The 19,841-nt window shown below is 53.8% G+C and overlaps 2 protein-coding genes across 3 annotated transcripts in view; both read right to left on the minus strand.

The window, feature by feature from the left end:
- Positions 1–1,861: 1,861 nt before the first annotated feature.
- Positions 1,862–11,500, minus strand: TMEM51 (transmembrane protein 51). The gene is made up of 3 exons (XM_021542039.2): positions 11,470–11,500; positions 3,436–3,880; positions 1,862–2,282 (listed from the first exon to the last, which is right to left on the minus strand). The coding sequence occupies exons 2-3, from the start codon at positions 3,780–3,782 to the stop codon at positions 1,868–1,870; spliced, it is 762 nt and encodes a 253-aa protein (XP_021397714.1). The 5' UTR covers positions 3,783–3,880; positions 11,470–11,500; the 3' UTR covers positions 1,862–1,867.
- Positions 11,501–17,449: 5,949 nt separating this feature from the next.
- KAZN (kazrin, periplakin interacting protein) overlaps positions 17,450–19,841 on the minus strand; it is a 213,361-nt gene continuing 210,969 nt past the window's right edge. For both annotated transcript variants that reach the window (XM_021542041.3, XM_021542042.1), the window contains one exon: positions 17,450–19,489. In XM_021542041.3, the coding sequence (XP_021397716.1) occupies positions 19,322–19,489 (168 nt within the window). In that variant the 3' untranslated portion in view covers positions 17,450–19,321. The remainder of the gene's footprint in view (positions 19,490–19,841) is intronic.

Consider the following 19,841-nt stretch of genomic DNA (forward strand, 5'->3'; position numbering starts at 1 on the left):
ACAGCGATCCCATCAGCTGGGGACATAAATGGGAATGTGTATCCCAAATCCCACAGGGGCCCTGCCACCTGCCAGGGCTGCTAAAGATCCTTTTTGCCCCCATTTTACTTATTTTTTATTTACTATCATGCACACACACACCAACAGGTGTTGCAACCTCAGGCAAGGGGGATAAACACTGCTGTCAGGTGGATGCTGTTACCCATCAGTGCTTCTCCATCCTTCCTTGGTCCTAGGCCACCACACCCTTCTACAGCAGAAAAAAAATGGGGGAAAAGCCACACTTGCCACCACCAAACCCCAGCTTGGCCTCACAAGCATTGCAGGATTTCATCACGCTTCATTTCAAGGCGGAAGCAGCAGATTTGGCAATGCAGAGCTTCTCTGCAAACCTCTGCCAGTCTGAAGCCATTCACTTTAGACCTGCCACTCCCTGCCTTTGTCCTAAACAACAGAAATTAGGAAATGCAACAGGAAATAATGATTAACAAGAGAAACTGTCGGGTGGTTTTGGGCCAGCATTTCTACTCCACCTTTGTTTTGGTCACTTGGACTCCTCTCATGCCTTTTATCAACTGCAGCACCAAGCCAGCCTCTGCTGAGCCACAACATGGACCTGGCCCAGGGGTGGGTCAGTGGCTGCACTCGATGACCTTGGAGATCTGTTCCAAGCCACACCATTCCAGGATTACATGGATATCAGCATCACACTGGCAAATCCCACCTCAGAGTGCCCGAGGGAGCCCGTGGCTGGATGTGCTGATGGACTCTGTGGCTGATGGCTTTGCTGGAAGCCTGCACAGGGCTGGGATGCCCATGGAGCAGCATCTGCCCATGGATCACAAACCTTGGGAAGGGCCAACCATGCACGAGTACACAACACACACACACACAGAATGTACACAACACACACACAATGCACACAACACACACACACACAGAGCGTACACAACACACACACAATGTAAAAAACACAGCATACACAACACACACAACATTTACAACACACAGTGTACACAACACACAATGTAAAAACACACAGAGCAAACACACACAACATTTACAACACAATGTAAACAACATACTCACACACAATGTACAAAACACACACAAACACAACATACAAAACATTTATTCAGACCAGTCTGCCTGCACAGGATGCTCAGCAGTGGTTTCACCCCTGGCACTGGCACACGCAGCTCCCAACCCCCCAGAATCACCCACTTGCCTCAATTGGAGCACAAAACACAACAGGGAAAGCAGCAGAGGCACGAAATCCATCCTCTCCCTGAGGAGCAGGAGGCCCCTTTCAGCTGCTTCCCACCAGCCAGCAGAGACCTTGGCAGGAGTCAGGGCTGGCTCTGGGCCACCAGCCCAGCACACTTGGGAGCCAGGGAAAGCCGTGGTGCTTCTCTGGCAATGCGCTTCCCCTTCCTCAGAAAGAAAAGACACCAAAAAAAAGGAACATTTTCCACTTGGAAAATCCTTCTGCAACATCAGTTTGGTGGCTTGGAAAAGTCTTGCTGGAAGAGAGGGGGAGAGGAGATGAGAGGATGCACTGGGTGGTCTCATATCAAACACCATAAGTGACACTTTTGGCATGTCCAGCCTTCATTTACTTCACAGCAGCAGAACTTCTGGTGTTGAGGTTTCTTTCCCCCCAGTCTTTTGTAAAACCCAGTCCCTGGGAAAATGAGTCCCATCCTTGTGCTACAGCACATCCTCCACGTGGCAGCTTTCAGGGAGCCCTGGCTGCTTCTGCACCCCCACAGCAACCCCCTATTGGCACGGTGGGTTTTAGAAAACCCTCAACCAAGCAGCATCACAGATTCCTCTTTCCTCTTTTTTTTTTTTTTTTTTTTTTTTTTTAAGGCATTTGCTGGCTCACTGGCATTTTCTCCTGGATCTCCTCGTACTTGGGCGGAGGGGTGAGGGGCTCTATCGTGATGGGGACGCTGCTGCTGTTGCCCTCTGCCAGGTTTAGCCTGATGTCCTTGAGGTGCAGCTTCTCTGACTTGATCCTGCGGACCTTGAGGGGCTTGAGGCGCTTGCTGAGGCGGGAGCTGTGGCGGCTGGGCGGCCTCTCCGCGCCCGGCTCCCCGCCCGCGGCCCCCGGCGCCGCGCCGCCCTCCTCCAGCCCTGCCAAGGACTCGTAGGAGGGCAGGGACACGCTCAGCCTGTTGCTCCTGTCCGAGTCTCTGGGCTCCGAGTAGCCCGTGTTCATCACCTCCTCGTAGCTGGGCACATAATATTGGGAAGAGACGTCTTCATCCTCTTCTTGACTGGAGGGGAAAGAGTTAAGTCTGGGTAGCATTTCAACTTCGTTGTGGGAAGGGGATGGAGAGGGAAGAATAAAACCACCCCACCCCACCAGAAATAGTTTTTGTCCTTCTCTATTATACGCCAGTTTCCTTTTGCTTGACAGAATAAATTGTGACCCCACCTAAATTCAGACGGATTTTATTTTCTTGTGACTTATATCTGATCATCACTTTCTCTGCTCACAGACCTTTTTCTATTCTATTCAGCAGTGATTTCTTCCCTCAAGAGAACATCAGTTTCTCTACTCCATTCACAAAAATCAGTCAAAATACATTAGAAAAGGACATCACCCCTCTGTCATTCTGATTTCTTATGGGCTGGGTACCTCGGGTTTTTCTGCAAAGAGATTCAACTCTATGCCACCATTATGGACAGATACCTGCAACCCATACTTGCCATTTCTTTGGCATTCTGAAGTTAACTTTCCAATCAAACATGGAAAATCAGTTTTCTTTGAGGATGTGCAGACCCTGACAAGAGCAAGCAGAGCCATTGTCCCCATGCACCCCACACTGTCTCAATGCTCCCCTGCCTCTCTCTGCTGATGGACAGGTACTTCCCCCATGCCTGTGTTTGTCCGGACTGTGCCTGCTGTGGCAGCAGCCTTTGCTCTGCCCCACAAAGCTCCCTGAGCAAACAGCTGAGCCCTGCAGACTTTCACCGGGTCTAAACTCCAAGGCCATTCTCCAAGGCTGTTTGGCACCTTGGCTGCAGCCAGAGAGGCAGAGTCAGCTCCCCTCCTGCCCCTCTGGCTGCTCTCCCCGTGTGTGGCAGGAGCCTCCTGCTCTCCGTGTCACCCACGACCCTGCCCAGCGTTCCCTGAGCTCATTCCCATGCCAACCCCACCAGGAGTGCACCTCTCCCGGCTCTGCCCTGGCCCAGCTCTGTCTAGAGCCCACCTCACCACCAACAGGGCTCCCTTCCTAAATGCAGCTGGAGCTGTTCCTTCTCCATCTCCAGCACACACCAAACCCCTAACCTACGGAATGTGCTTCCTTATTTCAGCACATGCTGCCTTCCTCTCCTTGCTCCAGATCTTCCCGAGTACCAAGAGCCCTTGGCTTCCTTCCCACACCCGACCCCGCTCCCTTTGCCCCCAGTGCTCCTCCTCACCTGTCCTCCTGCTGCGAGGGCTCCGTGGACACCTGGTGCTGCACGTGAGCGATGGCGAGGTCCTCGCTCTGCCTCTTCTTGTCGCGCACGTTGAGGCAGAGGGAGAGCAGGAGCAGCAGCACGCCCGCCCCCACCAGCACGTAGGCCACCGAGAAGGTTTTGCTCTTCAGGATGCCGCCGGAGCCGCGGTCGGGCTTGCTGCTGTTGCTGGCCTGGCTGCCGGGTTTGTCGGGGGGCCCGAAGCCGGGCACGAGGTTCCACACGGCCATGATGATGCCCAGCACCAGCATGCCCAGCCCGATGGCCGTCAGGGCGTAGTGGGAGCTGCTGGCCCGGGACTGGGCCATGGCTGCTGGGGGCTGTCCCCACGTCACCGCATGGCTCGGGGCAGGGGGGCTGCAGCCCTGCTGGCATGCGTGCGGCCCCCTCCCCGGGCAGGCGAGCTCTGGGGACACAGGGGAAGCTGTGGTGAGTGCAGGGCCGACAGCAAAGGCTCTGCAGCCACCACGACACCAATTTATCCAACTGATGCTGGAATCTCACGCTGCCATGCCTGAGGAGTGCATGTCAGGAGAGAGCAGGGCAGGTGGATCCTTCCTGGCTGTTCTCATCCCCATCCTTCACTACTTTCCCAGCTGTAATATCCACCAACCTTTGAAAGCAATCAAATCACTGATGTTTGCTAAGGGCTTAGGTTGCCTGTCCTTAGGAGTGTGATAACTGATAGCTTCACAGCACTAAAAGGAGGCCATCAAAATCTATTTCAAGAGCTGTTGTCAATGCAACCCAACTTGGAAATGCTCAGAAACCCATCTCTAGCTGAACAGGTTCTTCCTTCCCCCTGTTTGAGAGGGAGCAGGGCTCCTCACAGCACTGGCTGCCTGCCCTGGAACGCCTTCCTGCCCAGAGAATAGAAACCAAAACTGCCTCTCCCAGCCAGCTCGACCCTGTGGCTTCCCCCAGCTGCTGCTGGCAAGGGCTGCCGGGATGATGAGCCCTTGCTAGGGCCCCAGGCTCACTCTTACCCTCCCCAAGCTGGTGCTGAGTGCCCCACCTGCATCCCTCAGGGATGTCAAGCACAAACACTCCCGACCAGCCAGGCCACGGGTGGGAACTCCTTTGTTTTCTGAGTCACCAGAACCAAACGTGCTCGATTTCCAAAAATAAACACACAGAGCCACATCTCCTGCCCACTCGCCTCCCTGGCCTCGGGTCCCGTGACCCACTGGTGGGCAGCTTGCATCCTCACAGCACAAGTGCCCCATCTCCAGCCCAGTGAGCCTTGCAGATTTATGGATGTGCCATGTCAGAGATCTCTCCTTCCCACCCTGGCTTCTTTATGCCAAGTTGGGCTCGAGGAAGCTCTGGTCTGTGCTGTCAGTGCTGCTATATCCATACACCCCCCACACACCCTTCAGTTCAACCCTCCTGAGCTCAAAAGCAAAATGTTTGCTTGTTTAGCTTGAGTGCACACCCAGTTTGCAGGGTCAAGGGCCGGACTAAAACAGCACTCCCAGAAAATGGAGCGGCTGCAGCAGGAAAAGACACGCACGCAATCCCGGAGAGGAGGAATCTGCAGAGGAACTTCCCTGCTCACTGCCCGTGCTCCAGCATGGCTGTGCAGACTCCCAGAGCGGTGTCCCAGTCCCTCTGGACACACCCCTGGCCCCACATGGCTCTGGGCAGGGTAAAGTCTTGTCCCCCATGGTTTTCTGGGGTTCTGGGACACCCAGGAGCTGCCGATCCCAGCCCGATGGGAGCTGCCCTGGCAGGCAGGGACAAGCCCATCATTCCCTGCCTTGCCCAGCTCCAGCATGGACTGCTGCTCTGTGTGCTCCTGGGGGAAGGTATCCAGTGAGCCCAGCTTTAATTCCATCCCAGTGAGCAGCTGTTGAGGATGTGGCAATGTCCTCACCTGCATCCCAAGAGCCATCCTCCTACCCAAGCGCTTCCCAGCCTGCCACTGGTGGTACCAGCACTGGCCTCTGCCCTCCCACACAAAGGTTTTGCTCTCTGCTTGTGCCCTGCGGAGTTTTTTCCTCACCTGATGATCCAGCTGAGCTCCCATCCTTGCCACAAACACATCAGCCAGCCAAGACTTTAGCTGAGAACAGCTGTGATGGCCTTGGGGCAGGAAAATCACATGCACCCATGGCTGGTCACATCTACCCGTGGTGTCTAAATCTCTGTGCCTGCTCACAGCCTCTGTGCCTCCCCTTAGGCACCTCAGTCCTGGAAGTGGGCAGGATTAAAGCTCCTACGTCACCCCTGTGCCTGGAAGTTTTTTTACAGATCCATTGCAGTGCTACCCATCAGCCCAGCAATCAGATTAAAGCAGGAGACTTGCTATTCCAGTCTATTTCTCCATTGAATTAGCTGCTCTCCTGGCTTCCCAGAGCTGTTCCTATCACTGCTCCAACAGTGCCTGACGTCAGTATCCCGGGAAGGGAGCTGCTGCTGCCTCTGCCTCAGGTCCAGCATCTCTGGACCTGGCAGAGACCTCCATCTCTGCCTCTGGATGCTCATCCCAGCATCACAGAATGGTTTGGGTGGAAAGGGACCTTGAAGTTCATCTCACCTCACCCCCTGCCATGGGCAGGGACAACTTCCACTATCCCAGGTTGCTCCAAGTTCCATTCAACCTGGCCTTGAATACTTCTTGGAGTGGGGCAGCCACAGCTCCTCTGGGCAACCTGTGCCAGGGCCTCACCACCTTCACGGGGAAGAATTTCTTCCTAAATATCCAGTCCAAATATCCCTCTTTTACTTTAAAATCATCTCCCCTTGTCCTTTCACAACAGGCCCAGTAAAAACTTTGTCCCCACATCAGGTGGGTGAGTGAGGCCCGAGTGCTTCCCCTTCCCCTTGGCCTGCAAGCCAGACCCCTCTGCCCCCCGTTCCCTGCCTGCCCATGCCCTGCCTGCCCTGGCAATGATTTACACCAGGATCTCTGAACCATTAAACTCCTCCAGCATGGCTGCAAAGCCCGGGGGGCACCACCCACGCCTCCTCTGGGCTGCCCACACCTCTCCCCTACCCCTGCAGGCTGCCGGAGCCCTTGGGGATGCTCTTGCGACATTTCCCAGTGTTAATTGGGCATGGGGAGGTTCGGGATAAGCCCATTCTAAGCCCCAAAGGCTTTGGCACAGGCAGGTGGAGCAGCAGCAGGAACAGCTTCCCCCCATGGGACACAGCCCCGACAGGACCAGCCCGGCCCGTGCCCATCCCGGAGCTGCGGTGACTCACGAGGAGCCCAGCACCCCCGGCCCTCGCAGCACCCACGCTCCCCTGCCCTCCACAACCTTTGGATTTTTCCCTGCCGTGACATCACCTTCCCACTCACGCCCCCGCAGCAGCAGCTCTGTCACAGGATCACGGGAGATGAGTCTGCAGGCCAGGGAACGGGTCAAACCCCGATGCAGTCACACATGGGATGAGCTCCAGGGCTTCCTCGCTCCCCGGGACCACGCCACGCAGTGACACAGCCCCTCAGAAAATACAGAAAAATTCTGCCTCCAAAATACAGGGTGTGACTCCATCACCAGTCACACACCTAATTTTCTGGAAAATTCTGGGGGAAAATAAACCCGTTCTCCAACCAGCCGAAGATTCCAGTCTCCTCTGTGGTAGATTACAAGGCTCTCCCTTCATCTTCATGCTTCCACCCAGAGAACCTGCTCATTAACCTCCTTCCCTGCTAATTTCTGGCCCGACACATCCTCAGGAGCTTGTTTCTGCAACAGCCACAACCTTGTGCTGAGCCCTTGTTACACAGGGGTTCAACCCACCAGGAGCATAAAACTCCATGTGAGGGTTTAAAAAGCAACAGGTCAGGACTTGTGAGGTATTTTCACAGTCTCAGAACGTTTGGGTTTGGAAGGGATCTCAAAGACCATCTACTTCCAACTCCCTGCCATGGTTTCTGTCTTTTTGTCCCTTCTTGCTGCCCGTTACCCCTGCCCCAGGAACAGGGATCTTTCTGGGCAGCTGCAGCCCAGGGGATGCAGGAAATAGCCAGAGAAATCCAGCTGAGTCACAAAAAGAAGCACTGCTGCTGATTTAGCCAATTTGTGATCTTTTGGACAAATTCCAGCCCATTTTAGAGCATCTCAGCAGGGAACAGGAATCTGGAGAGACAGCCCCACACAGACTGACAGGGCTTTTCCACATTTTGCTTACACTTCCTGCCTAGAGCACAAAAGAACACATCCACATCTCCACTGCCTGCAGCATTCCCTACAGACATTTAAGAGGTATTTTACCCTCTTTCTTAGATTTAGTTTTTAACCACCCCTCCTCAGCTGTACCTTGTAGACAGCACTGGGGGAACAGGGATGTTTTCCTCAAACTTTCCCACTCCAGAGGGAGCCCAGGGCCCCCAGCTCTGCTGCTTCCTGCAAAACAAGGGCAAAGCCATGCCCAGGCTCAGACTGCCCCAATCCACCCGGCTGGCCATGAGCAGAACAAGAGTGCCAGGGCCCACAAAACACCCCACTTCCACAGAGCCATGCCTGACCATTCCCAAGCCTCCCAAGCCATATGAATCCTCCTCTGCTGTGTCCCTGGGAACTGTGGGCACAGTTGCCAAGCGTTTCTGAAGTGGCACAGCTCACACAGAGGAGCCAAACTGCAGAGCTGTAGCCACGACTGTGCAGCAGCCATCACCTTGGCCTTTGGAACGGAGATACAAGAAACTCCAGACTCCTTCTCCCCATAATTCCATGACAGCCACCCAAGCGGCGCCTGCTGCAGGGGCAATGGCCAGGGCCAGGGAGTCCTTTTACGTTTGTGTTCCAGGATGGAGCTGTTTGTTCCTGGGGACAATGCTGTCCTGGCCACCGAGGCCACGCTGGCACCGGCTCTGGGCAGGTCGGCGAGCCCTGCCTGTGTCCTGGTTGCTGTGTAAACACTGTCCTGTGGCTTTTCCTGCTCCAGGGACTGGCACTGGGACTGCCACGCTAATGCTTCCAGCCCAGCTCTGCTAAACCAGGGAGGGGCGATGCCTAAGGTTTTTAGCTTTTAATATTTTTCATATATTTCATATATTTGTAGCTTTTTAGATTGTTAATGCAAGGCTGTAACTCCTAGTACTTTTCATATCTTTCTTCCCTACATTTAGGAACAATGAGCTACCCTTAGAAACACTTTCCCAAAATATTGTTTAGTCTTATTCCAAGAAGAGAATCAACTACAAGGATGTCCTGTTTTACAAACAGAATGTGGACCAGACAAAACAAAAGTGGGACTGCTTTCAGTGTGGCAGGACCCCAGAATTATTATCTAATCAACTAAGCTTTTAATTGGAGAGTATATGATAAGTATACTAATCAAATAACCTTATAAAAATTGTAGAAATACTATAGCATGTGTGATTTTTGCCATATTGTGTACCTGAAAGCTTTCACTAAAGGTTTGCTTTCACATCCACTCTAACATTGTTGGGAAGATCTGTTCTGTTTTCCAGGCAGCAGGGGTGCTCACCTCTCTCCAGGGAGAAGAAAGTTTCCTTGGAGTTTTATCCTTGTGCACCTAGGCCTGGGAAAGCACACCTGCCTGGGAAAATCCCAGCACTTTGACTCTTTCTCCTTCCTGCTTTCCTTTGGACACCACTGAGTTTGGAATTAAAAAAAAAAAAAAAAAAAAAAAAAAAAAAAAAATCTAATCTGCTCTTTCTGCTGAGATAAAGCCATTCCCCCACAGCCTCCCCCTGGTTTTTGTTCTGGGACCTCCCCCCAGATAACACCCAGACAAACACAACCTCCTCCAGAGCCTTCCAGCACGGGGACACATTATCCACCTGCCCTTTTGATGTCCTCTGAAGCGGAACCCAGCATTCCTGCTCCCTCCCAGCCCCTCTGGAGTGCTTTAAGCACCTCCTGTCCCACCACTGGAGCCTCTGGATGATTATCTCCCCTTCCTGCAAGTCACTAACCTGGCACTTGCCACCAGCTGCCATCGGCCTCACCAGCACTGCCTTCCTCATCCTCAGCCTGGATTTCCAGCAAGGCCTTTTTCCCCAGCACAGCATCACCTCTCCCTGTGCTTTTCCAACAGCTTCTCCAAGGAGTATGACCACAAAGAAAACCTACTGCTGATGGCCAAGGAGTCCCCAGGGTGATGCTGGAGCACACAGAACCAGCCTGGGACTCGGAGCAGGCTGGGCAGCCAGGCTCAGGGCAGCTGTGTTCCGCAGGGTGGCCACAGGTATTTTGGTATGGATGGAGGTTTGCTGGGGATTTTATTTCTCTAAGCCACCTGCACTGGATATTTAGCTGGATATTTAGCTGCTTCTAAGCGCCCTGACATCAGTTCCTGCCTGTGAAATGCACTGGGAATGAGAAAAGCATGGAGCAGCAGGGGAGGCAACACATCCCTGGGCTGCTGGAGGGATCTCTCCTCGCAGGCTCCAGGCAGAGCAGGCAGACAGCCCTGCCCAGCCCTGGCCTCTGGCATCTCCTACAGCACCGCCACGGCGCCAGGCACCGGCACTCAGCTCTCTCCAGGGCACCGACGGCCAAACATTCCTCCTTCCCCAGCCACTTCCCTTCCCAAGGCTTTTCCAACCCGTGCAATTACACAGCTAAAATCAAAGGTGTTTCACACACTTCCGAGTCACCCGAGTCCAGGGCTGGCTCACCAGCCCCACACCCACATGTTCTTTGCTGACACCTGGGAGGTTTCCCTTTCTGGCTCTCACGCCAGGACAGCCAGGGCTGTGGACACTTGCAGGACACTTGGATTTGTTGTAGAGGGATGTGTTGTGGCAGCATCCCATCTGGCAGTGGCCTAGGTCTGCTCCAGAGAGGCTGGAAAGCAGGACCACACCTCCAGGTGCAGCATCACCTCACCAGGCTCCATCCACCACACAGAGCCAAGGGCTGCCCATCTCACACGGGACAAGCTCATGGAGCTGCTGGCTTCTGCTCCCACATCCACACTTCCCAACAAACCAGCCATGCTCTGCTCAGCACGCTCGTCCCCAGCACGCCACCTCCAAAAATCAAACACCAGAACCAGCAGACAACCACTCTAGGACATGCTTGGGAGATGTCTGGGCTCAGCCTGGGGGACACCTTGGTCCCCTCCCTGCTGCTGGTCCTCCCCCAAAGTGCCAGCCCAGGGTTCCCGAAAACACAGCCAGCACTCCTAGCACGGCCAGCCCGGCGCCGGCCAGGGCTGACGAGGTGCCCCAAGCCCACGAGTCCCCAAGGGGTGTCCCCAAGGAGAGACCCTAAGGGGTGTCCCCAAGGGGTGACCCCAAGGAGTGACCCCAAGGAGAGATCCCAAGGAGTGACCCCAAGGAGTGACGCCAAGGGGTGACCTCAAGGGGTGTCCCCAAGGAGTGACCCCAAGGGGTGACCCCAAGGAGTGACCCCAGGGGATGTCCCCAAGGAGTGACCCCAAGGGGTGACCCCAAGGAGTGACCCCAGGGGATGTCCCCAAGGAGTGACCCCCAGGCACCGCCGCTCCCCAAACGCCGCCGCTCCTTTGCTGCTGCTTTGCGGGGCGCTTCCCCGCCCTTCGCAGGTGTTTCCCCGAGCTTTGGAAGTGATCCTGCTCAGCCCGAGCCGCAGCCGGCTCCGACTCCCCTCCGCTCCCGCTCCCGCTCCCGTTCCCGGTCCCGTTCCCGCTCCCGCTCCCGTTCCCGGTCCCGTTCCCGTTCCCGGTCCCTTTCCCGTTCCCAGTCCCGGTCCCGGTCCTGTTCCCGTTCCCAGTCCCGCTCCCGTTCCCGGTCCCGCTCCCGCTCCCGTTCCCGGTCCCGGTCCCGTTCCCGGTCCCGGTCCCTTTCCCGTTCCCGTTCCCGGTCCCGTTCCCGTTCCCAGTCCCGTTCCCGGTCCCGCTCCCGCTCCCGTTCCCGTTCCCGTTCCCAGTCCCTTTCCCGTTCCCAGTCCTGCTCCCGGTCCCGCTCCCGGTCCCGCTCCCGTTCCCGCTCCCGGCGGGACTGAGCCCAGCCCGCCCCGCTCCCGGTTCCCGGAGCTCCGGCGGGTCCCAGCCCAGCGGGTCCCGTCCCCGCCGCCCCCCGAGCCCCCGTACCTCCGGCAGGGCCGCGGCGGGTCCGGCGGGGCCGCTCCGCCCTCCCGGCCCGGCGCTCCGGGGCGGCGCCGCCGGGCCCGGCCCCGCCCCGGGCTCGGCTCCGGAGCTCGGACCGACGGAAGCGGGCGGGAGGCTGCCCGCAAACCACCTGGGAGACCCCCAGAACCGGCTGTGAGCACGCTGGGGATGCCGATCGCCTCACCCCCTCGGAGCAGTTGCAGCCCCTGCTTGATGCATCGCAGCCCTGCTTTCAAGGATCCCGGAATGGTTTGGGTTGGGAGGGACATTAAAGCCCGTCCCGTTCCAGCCTGCCATGGGCAGGGACACCTTCCACTATCTCAGGTTGCTCCACACCTCATCCAGCCTGGCCTTGGATGGGACAGCCACAGCTTCTCTGGGTAACCTGAGCTACGGCCTCAGCATCCTCCCATGGAAAAATCCATTCCCAATACCTAATGAAAGTTTTACTTTTTATTCTACAGTTTGAAACCCATCTTGCAATGGAGCTGCTTTGTAAAACTCTTGTAGCAATGAGCAGAGCTTTTACTCCATGAGTTCCAAGCTTTGTTTGAGGAACTCCAATAGCTCAGGCTCATCGCTGACACTGACATCACAGGCATACAACAGAGCAAAGCCAAGCTTGCACTCACAGCGAGCCTGGAAATCACTTTTTGTCAGTCTGCTGCTCTCTAGAAACATTCCCAGTTAACCACTTGTGTGCTGGGAAGAGCTGTTTCAGGCACGGCCCTCACCACAGCTCCTGGCCACATGCCTTGGCCTCACAGCCAGACATTCCCATGGTTTCCAGACTGAACCACGGGGAGCAGAGCTGGGCTCTGGCAAACCTCAGTGCAACTAACGCCGGGTCCAGTGTCACCTCTCCTTGGCTGCCATCCCAGCAGCAATGAGGATGTGTTTTTCCAGGCTCTTCTCACACCCAGCTATAATAATAAACACCACCAAGGACTCAAATCCTGTTAGAAATGATACTCAGAGTGGGTTTTTTTTTCGTGATCTAAGCAAAAAACTACGTCACTATGCTGCTGGACCAGCCACTGCAGTTTTTCCTGTCCCTTAAGTCCTGTGAGACCTTGTGGAGGCAAAAGCCATCGTGAACCAAATGAAACTTGTCACATCACCGGGCGTGATTCAGCTCCACAGCCCTGCCTCGGGGCCACTGGTGTTCAGGATGCTTGGGAAACCTCCGCTGCTTCCCTGCATCTCTCCCTACCAGCACAACCCCACATGGAGCTGATGGCATTTTCCACTGACTCACCTGCCCGTGGTATCTCCCCTCTCTAATCAAAGGGCAATTTCCAAGAGCTGTGCTATAAAAAGAAACAATTATTAAACATAGCTGCATTTTTTTTTCCCCTTGGATGGATCGTTTTGCATTTTTCAGCTTGGCCACTGGCTCAGGCAAATTCACCCCACTTCAGGTGGATTTTCCCCTCTCCTTCTTCACCTTCCTGAGTCAAACACAAACCTGACATCCCAAGCAGCTCTGGCAGTCAGGAGACACAGCAGGGAATTGTTTTCTCTGTAAGAAAGCGGGGGGAACATGGACTTCACACAGTGACTGTCACCAATCCGGCGCTGGGAGAGCTCCGTGCCCGAGCCAGGTCACCCCCCTGCAGAGGCCCGTGAGCACAGAGGGGACATTCATAACGTGGTTCCTCGGGTTGCCACTCCACAAAGCTGAATATTGGCCAGGAATGAGCTTTTCAGTGGCACTGGAGCAGGATCAAGGGAGGGGGGTTTGCCTTCACCCTTTGGATGGCTGCTAAAGCACCTGCCTCTCCCTGACACACATTCTCTGTGGGAAAATGTATTCACATCCATCCCTTGGGCTCATTTCCCTTTCCAGCTCTGCAGCCATCCCAGTGTGGGGATTTATCTCTGGCAAGTCAAATCTTTCCCCTGCAAACACTCCTTGCCCAGTCCCAGGCTGGGACTTCTCCAGGGTGATTATCCAGCCAGGTATGCAGGGCACAGAGCACAGGAATGCCAAGGAGGAAACTGGAGCTCCACCAGAGCCACCAGCAGGTAACAAAAAGGGCCTTTCAGAGGAGCATCTGATGCCCTGCTACGTGCAGAGGTGCCAGGGGCTCACATTATCCTGCCTTAGAAATTGCTCAATGGCACATTTCTCTGCTTTTTCCTGCTCAAAGGTGCTCAATGTGTCCAGTGGAAGGCTGGACATGTTCCTGGATTCTTCCAAAACTTCCCAACAGTGAGGCAAAATCACTGCTCCAGCTGGATAGCCACAGCTGGATGGCTTGTTCTGAAAGAGATAAAGCCCATCCCTGGAAGCCAGGTCAGTAGAGCCACCAGACTGTACATTTATATTATACTGTAATTATTGTAATAATTACTGTAATGATAATTGTAAAGCCATGGAGTGATAGGACAAGGTGAAATGGGATCAAACTGGCAGAGGGCAGATCTAGATTAGATATGAGGAAGAAATTCTTGCCTGTGAGGGTGGGAAGGCCCTGGCACACGTTGCTTAGAGAAGCTGTGGCTGCCCCATCCCTAGAGGTGTTCAAGGCCAGGCTGGATGGAGTTGAGAGCAAAGTGGGATAGTGGAAGCTGTCCCTGCCCATGGCAGGGGGTGGGATGAGATGGTCTCTAAGGTCTCTTCCTATCCAAACTATTCAGTGATTTGATGATTAATGGAGTTAACAGCTAATAAACACCAGAAATATAATACACATCCGTATGTAAATATAATGTATAATGGAGAATGGCAGGGCCCAGCTTTGCCTCCAGGATGAAAGTCCATCCCAGCCTGCTCCATGATGGGCTTCCTCAGATCCCATTCCCAGCCCACGCACACCACTCTATACTTTTCTCTCTTAGTTCCTGCACCCAAATTTAGAGTCCCTGCTGGGCTGCAGGCTGGGAACTTGCCATGCAAGTGGCAAAAAAGAGAAGCAGCCACTTGGGAGCATTTCCACACGCTCCCGGCGGGAGGGTGCGACCTGCCGGCATCTCCCGGCGGGCTGAGGATCCGGCGCCCCGGGGCTGCCGGGGCCGGTACAACCGGTTCAACCACCGGGCCACTCTCCGCTGCTGCTTCGAGCACACGCACAGGCTGGGAAACACTGTAAATAAAGCCACTGTGTTCACAGGAATGACAGTAAATAACCTGCTGCTTCCTCCTGGAGCTGCTGCATCCCATCAGTGAAGCTCTGGCTTGGGCAGGACTTGGGAATGGGAGACCCAGGGTTGAGGAGAGCACAGCTGGAAGAGAAGGGCTACGGTTGTGTTGTGAAGATGGTTATTTGTAAGAGTAGAGCAGAGATTTGTGTAGCCTTTCAAAATTAGGAGCAGCTGGTGAATGAGGGCTGTTGTCCAAGAGCAGGAAGATGCTGGGAGATCAATCACTAGCAGTGATAAAACTCCAAGGAAACCTTCTTACCTGGATATGAGGCCTTGTCACAGCTCCAGTGTCCCAGCTGGATGGAGCGGAGCCACTCGTGCTCTGCTGGTGCTCGTGGCTGTGTCAGGCTGGGGCAGGGGGAAGCTAGACAGGGGCTGAAGTGGGGACAGCTGCAGGGAGAGTGGCAGAGCAGGATGTCCCAAAGGATGTCTGCAGTGAGGGACACGGCAGGCACTGCTGCATCCCTGGGCTGTGCAGGGGAGGACTCAAGGATACTATCAGTGCTGGCTTTGTACATACAAAACAAACTGGAAAACTCCTCCAGGGGAAACACGGAAAATAGGTGAATTAATAACAGGCACATTCCCAAATTTTCAGCAGTACTGAGCAATAAACCAGCAGCCTCAGCAGCAGCCCTTGACACCAGCTTTTGGGGAGATCACCATCACCCACACTCTGCGACCCACCCCATGCCAAACCTCACCAACCTCCTGATGATTGATTCAGCTGTTTGGGGTACATCAGTTTAGCTCTTTAGCACCAAAAATCCAGCCCGGGGAGATCACCAGCTAAAGCTGTGGGTGAGTCAGTGCAGAGGCAGGAAACGTCCCAGACTCACCCCTGTGTTTCCCTGCTGTGACCTCTCAGCCCCATTCCCGAGCTGCAGGCTGCCAGTGCAAGGCTGGCACGGCAGGTGAACCCAGCTTGTTGTAATGTCACCCAGAGATGATGCCAGCACTGGCTCACACCCCTGGAGGTGCTGGGGACAGAACCCTCTGTGGGGCACCCCGGCCACCCCACACAGCACCCCAAACCCCCACGGCCTGTTGGGATGTTTGCCTTTCTCGGTCTAAAGTCCTCGCCAGAGAAAAAGCTCCTGTGAGCGTCTGTACAAACGAGCGCGGTGCAAAGTGCACCGACGGTCGCACCTAAAACAAACACGGCTTTGTTTGAGTTCCTCCGGGGCACGGGAACTCGGGGACTGCTCACACGGTGGCAGCAGCGCAGCACGGAGCTGCACAACCAGCACGGCGGGGATGCAGCAGGGATGGGGATGATGTGGATGCAGCAGGGATGAGGATGATGTGGGATGCAGCAGAGATGAGGATGATGTGGATGCAGCAGGGATGGGGATGATGTGGATGAAGCAGGGATGATGATGTGGATGCAGCAGGGATGAGGATGATGTGGGATGAAGCAGGGATGGGGATGATATGGATGCAGCAGGGATGAGGATGATGTGGGATGAAGCAGGGATGAGGATGATGTGGATGCAGCAGGGATGAGGATGATGTGGATGCAGCAGGGATGGGGATGATGTGGATGCAGCAGGGATGGGGATGATGTGGATGCAGCAGGGATGGGGATGATGTGGATGCAGCAGGGATGGGGATGATGTGGATGCAGCAGGGATGGGGATGATGTGGATGCAGCAGGGATGAGGATGATGTGGGATGCAGCAGGGATGAGGATGATGTGAGATGAAGCAGGTTGGGAGGACAAAGGCACCAAGAAGCCCCCCCACAGCCCAGGACATCACAGCCACAGGGAGTGTGGCCCCTCTGCTTGGCTCGGGTGCAGGAGGTGAGCTGTGACCTACACAGGGTCTGCCACGGGTCCCACAGCACAAGGGCAGAAGCCTTACCAGGACTGGTGCAGCACTCTGACACGTTCCTGGCTCCCAAAGGGCTCCCAAAACTTTTAAAACCACAGATGGGATAGATAAGCACCCACACCCCATCCCATGCATGACGTACAACACCAAATCTCAGCAGGGAATCACTCCAAGTGCAGCAAATCCCACCATGGTCTGTGCCCAGCTCATGTTTGCTGTGCTCAGCAGTTGCCCTTTAATGCCACCTATAGCTCCCATTAATGCTGGATTCCAGCTGCAGGTGATGGAGTTGGAGAGCCAGCTGGCTTTTCCCAAGTTTTTCCTATTTTTTTTTGTTCCAGCTCTCCCCATTTCAGATGATGGTGGCTCTTACCTGCTCTGCAGCTGCTCCCAAACCCAGGAGGCTGTTTCTGCCATAAAAAAGAAGAAAAGGTATATCTCATCTGTACCCTGATTATGGGCTTGAAACTTACTGCAGGTTGCCTTTGCTCCAGCCTGCAAAACACCCATTGACCCCAAAATGGCATCAAAATCCCCACTGGAAGTGCTGGCACAGCCTTACAGGTGACCAATGTCATCTGAATGATAGTAACAATAATAACTTATCAACCTCTACATTGATAACAATAATTTATCCAGTCGAAGCACAACACTTTCTGATTTCTCCATTTTCTGCTGTTCCTTCTCCTTGCATTTTCCATATCTGAGCAGGACATCTCCTGGCTCTCCTTACTTACCTTAAACCCTGGAAATCCCCATTTCATTTGGATGCAGACAGTCCCAGCCTCCTGCCAGCATTCCTGCATCCAGGAGCAGGCATTTGGCTGGGAGCTGGTCCTGGGAAAAGCTGGCCCAGCCTTCTCCTGAATCCTCCCATCACCCCGGAGCCCCCAAATTCACGAGGCACTCAGGGTGTCCTGCACCCTGGTGATGCCAACACCCATCCAGGCTCTCCAATTAAATCACATGGAGTTCATCCATACTTTAAAATAAGCTTTATTTAGATCTTTTATAATTTTATATTTGCATCCATGCCTTCAAGGATTCTCCCCCGCTCACAGGGGGAAAAGTTAAATCTAATGTTACCCATAATTCATATGCTATTTAGCAAAGTTCTCTTTTAAATAAATCATCCTCTTAGTAATTTTTAGAATTACTTCCTAATTTACAAAAAAGCTGAAATGCAAAGGAAACTACTCGATAACAAGGAGATCGCTCATCTGTTCTGGTGGTTTAGAGTTTAAATTATAAAAAACGCAAGGAGAACAAAGAAAAAAAAACCAAAACAGAATCGAAAAAACAACAAAATATATAAAAATGCTTCTCTGCAGAGAAAAGATGCCATGGGGCAAAGCCTGCCCTGCCACCCCAGGAGAGCCTGGGGGGGCTGGTCCCTCTGTCACCCCCTCCATGGCCTCTCTGCATCATCCCTTGGAATGGAATATACAGCGCGAGGGCATCAGTTCAGTTCGGTGATTTAAGACAAAATACCCTTTTTTTTTTTCAACCAGGGCGCATGTATCAGAATTAAGAAAAATAATACACTATTATAGTTCATTAAATAAATCTTAATACATTTTTTTTTTAAGAGCTTAAAATTATACTGTAAGCATTAAAGCATAAGGTACTTATCTTGGCATAAGCAGAGCGCGGCACGTGTTAGTGGAGAGGGGAAGCGGCTGCCGCACCGGGGTGGGGGGTGGTTTGGGGGCATTTCCAAGGAATTTGGAAAAACAAGCTCCACCTGTGCTTCCAAATCACCCCAGAGGCAGAAAAACCTCCCTAGTGGGGACTCGTACCGATTTCCCCAGCCCCCTGCGACGGCAGTGACACCCCAAACTGAGGGGGTGGCCGGCCCTATCAGGGCAGCATCTTGGGATGTGGGATATCTCGGGATATCACCTTCCTCCCAGCTCGTGCCAGATCCCCCTACGTTTTACTTGAAGCAAAGGGTGAGCACCCCCCAAAAGCAGGGAAAAAACCAGAGGGCAAAGCTCCCAGCAGCTTGCCCCCATCTGATTTCCCAGCATGTGTTTAAGTTTGCGTTTTCCAAGGCGTTAAGTGCTCCTGGGGCAGCTGAGGGAGCCTGGGCTGGGGGGTCCACAGCCCCAATCTCCCCCAACAGCAACATCCCAGGACAGTACAGTACAAACACCCCCTTCCTCCTCCCCGCCCCATCCCAACCGATGTGGAAAAATATAAAAATCCCAAAACTTCTGCAATAATTTAGTTAGAATAGCTCCTCTGGGTTTGTGCAAATAAATTAAAACAACTAAAAAGGAACGTTAAAACACTTATTTCCAGACCGGCAGGCGTAACAACCAGCCCGGGTCGCCTCCGCGGGGCTCGGCCAGGAAGACATCACAGCGAAGGAGATTTTCTTGTTGTTGTTGTTGGTTTTGTGTGTTTTCTCTCTCAGATCCCTCAGCTGGGCAGGTCCTTTGTCCCCAAGCGAGGACATCCCGCAGGCTGGGCTCCGGAAAACAGCGGTTTCGGACAAGAGACATCACAAGCACAAAGTGCACAATATTTCTCGTATTTACAGAGACACAGCAGTCCTTCAAGTTTCAAGTTTTGTCAAAAGAACGAGAAAAAAGAACAAAAAAACAAAACAAAACAAAACAAACCCTCCCAAAACAAGAAAAAAAACCCCAACCCAAACGGACAAACTGAAGCGACAACAAAGAAGTTACCAGGACGGAAAAAAACCAAAACAAAACAAAAAACCATGGAAAAAAGGGGAAAAAACTGAAGTTACGACACAGCTGCATCGCTCCCAAGACAAGATGTCCACAGGTGGGCCGGGGTGTGGGATATGTACATGTGCAGGGCCGGGAGAGGCTCTGGCGCCGTCACCAGTCCGCGTCCTCCTCGATGTAGTAGTCGGGGGCCGTCCCGTCGAAGAGACCGGGGTCGAGGGACTTGCGCTGCTTCCCCCGGGCAAACACCCTGGAGATGGAGCCAAAGCCCATCTTCTCTTTCTTCTTTTTCCGTTTTTGGTCTTCCAGGTCTTCTAGAGACTGTGGGAGGAGAATACACAAGTTTGGGCATCCAGCTTTTTCTTTTCCATTTTCCCCCTTCACTCACATCAAGGATGATCAACCATGTGGTCCCAGTCCCAAAATATATTTGCATCCAGAGCCCACAAAGTATTTTCATCCACGTCCAAAGTACTGTTCAGGTTCTGGACTAAAATACAATAATATTCCTGAAACCTGTGTGGTGGAATTTGCAGTGACATTGGGCCCCCTCTCCACAGCTCTAGGATTTTGGCCTCCAGGATTCCAGCTCTGGGAATAAATAGTCAGAGCATCTGCCTGGATTGCAAAAATATCCCAATGTTTTAGGGCCAAATACAGAAGAGTAACATGC

The sequence above is a fragment of the Lonchura striata genome, chromosome 24 (genome assembly GCF_046129695.1).
Source record: "Lonchura striata isolate bLonStr1 chromosome 24, bLonStr1.mat, whole genome shotgun sequence".
Lineage (NCBI taxonomy): Eukaryota > Metazoa > Chordata > Aves > Passeriformes > Estrildidae > Lonchura > Lonchura striata.

Bases quoted from the DNA above. Each gene is read 5' to 3' on its own strand.
- TMEM51 (XM_021542039.2), bottom strand. From the start codon at position 3,782: ATGGCCCAGTCCCGGGCCAGCAGCTCCCACTACGCCCTGACGGCCATC. The intron at 2,283-3,435 runs GTGAGGAGGAGC...TTTCCCCTCCAG, and splicing joins CCCTCGCAGCAGGAGGACAG to TCAAGAAGAGGATGAAGACG.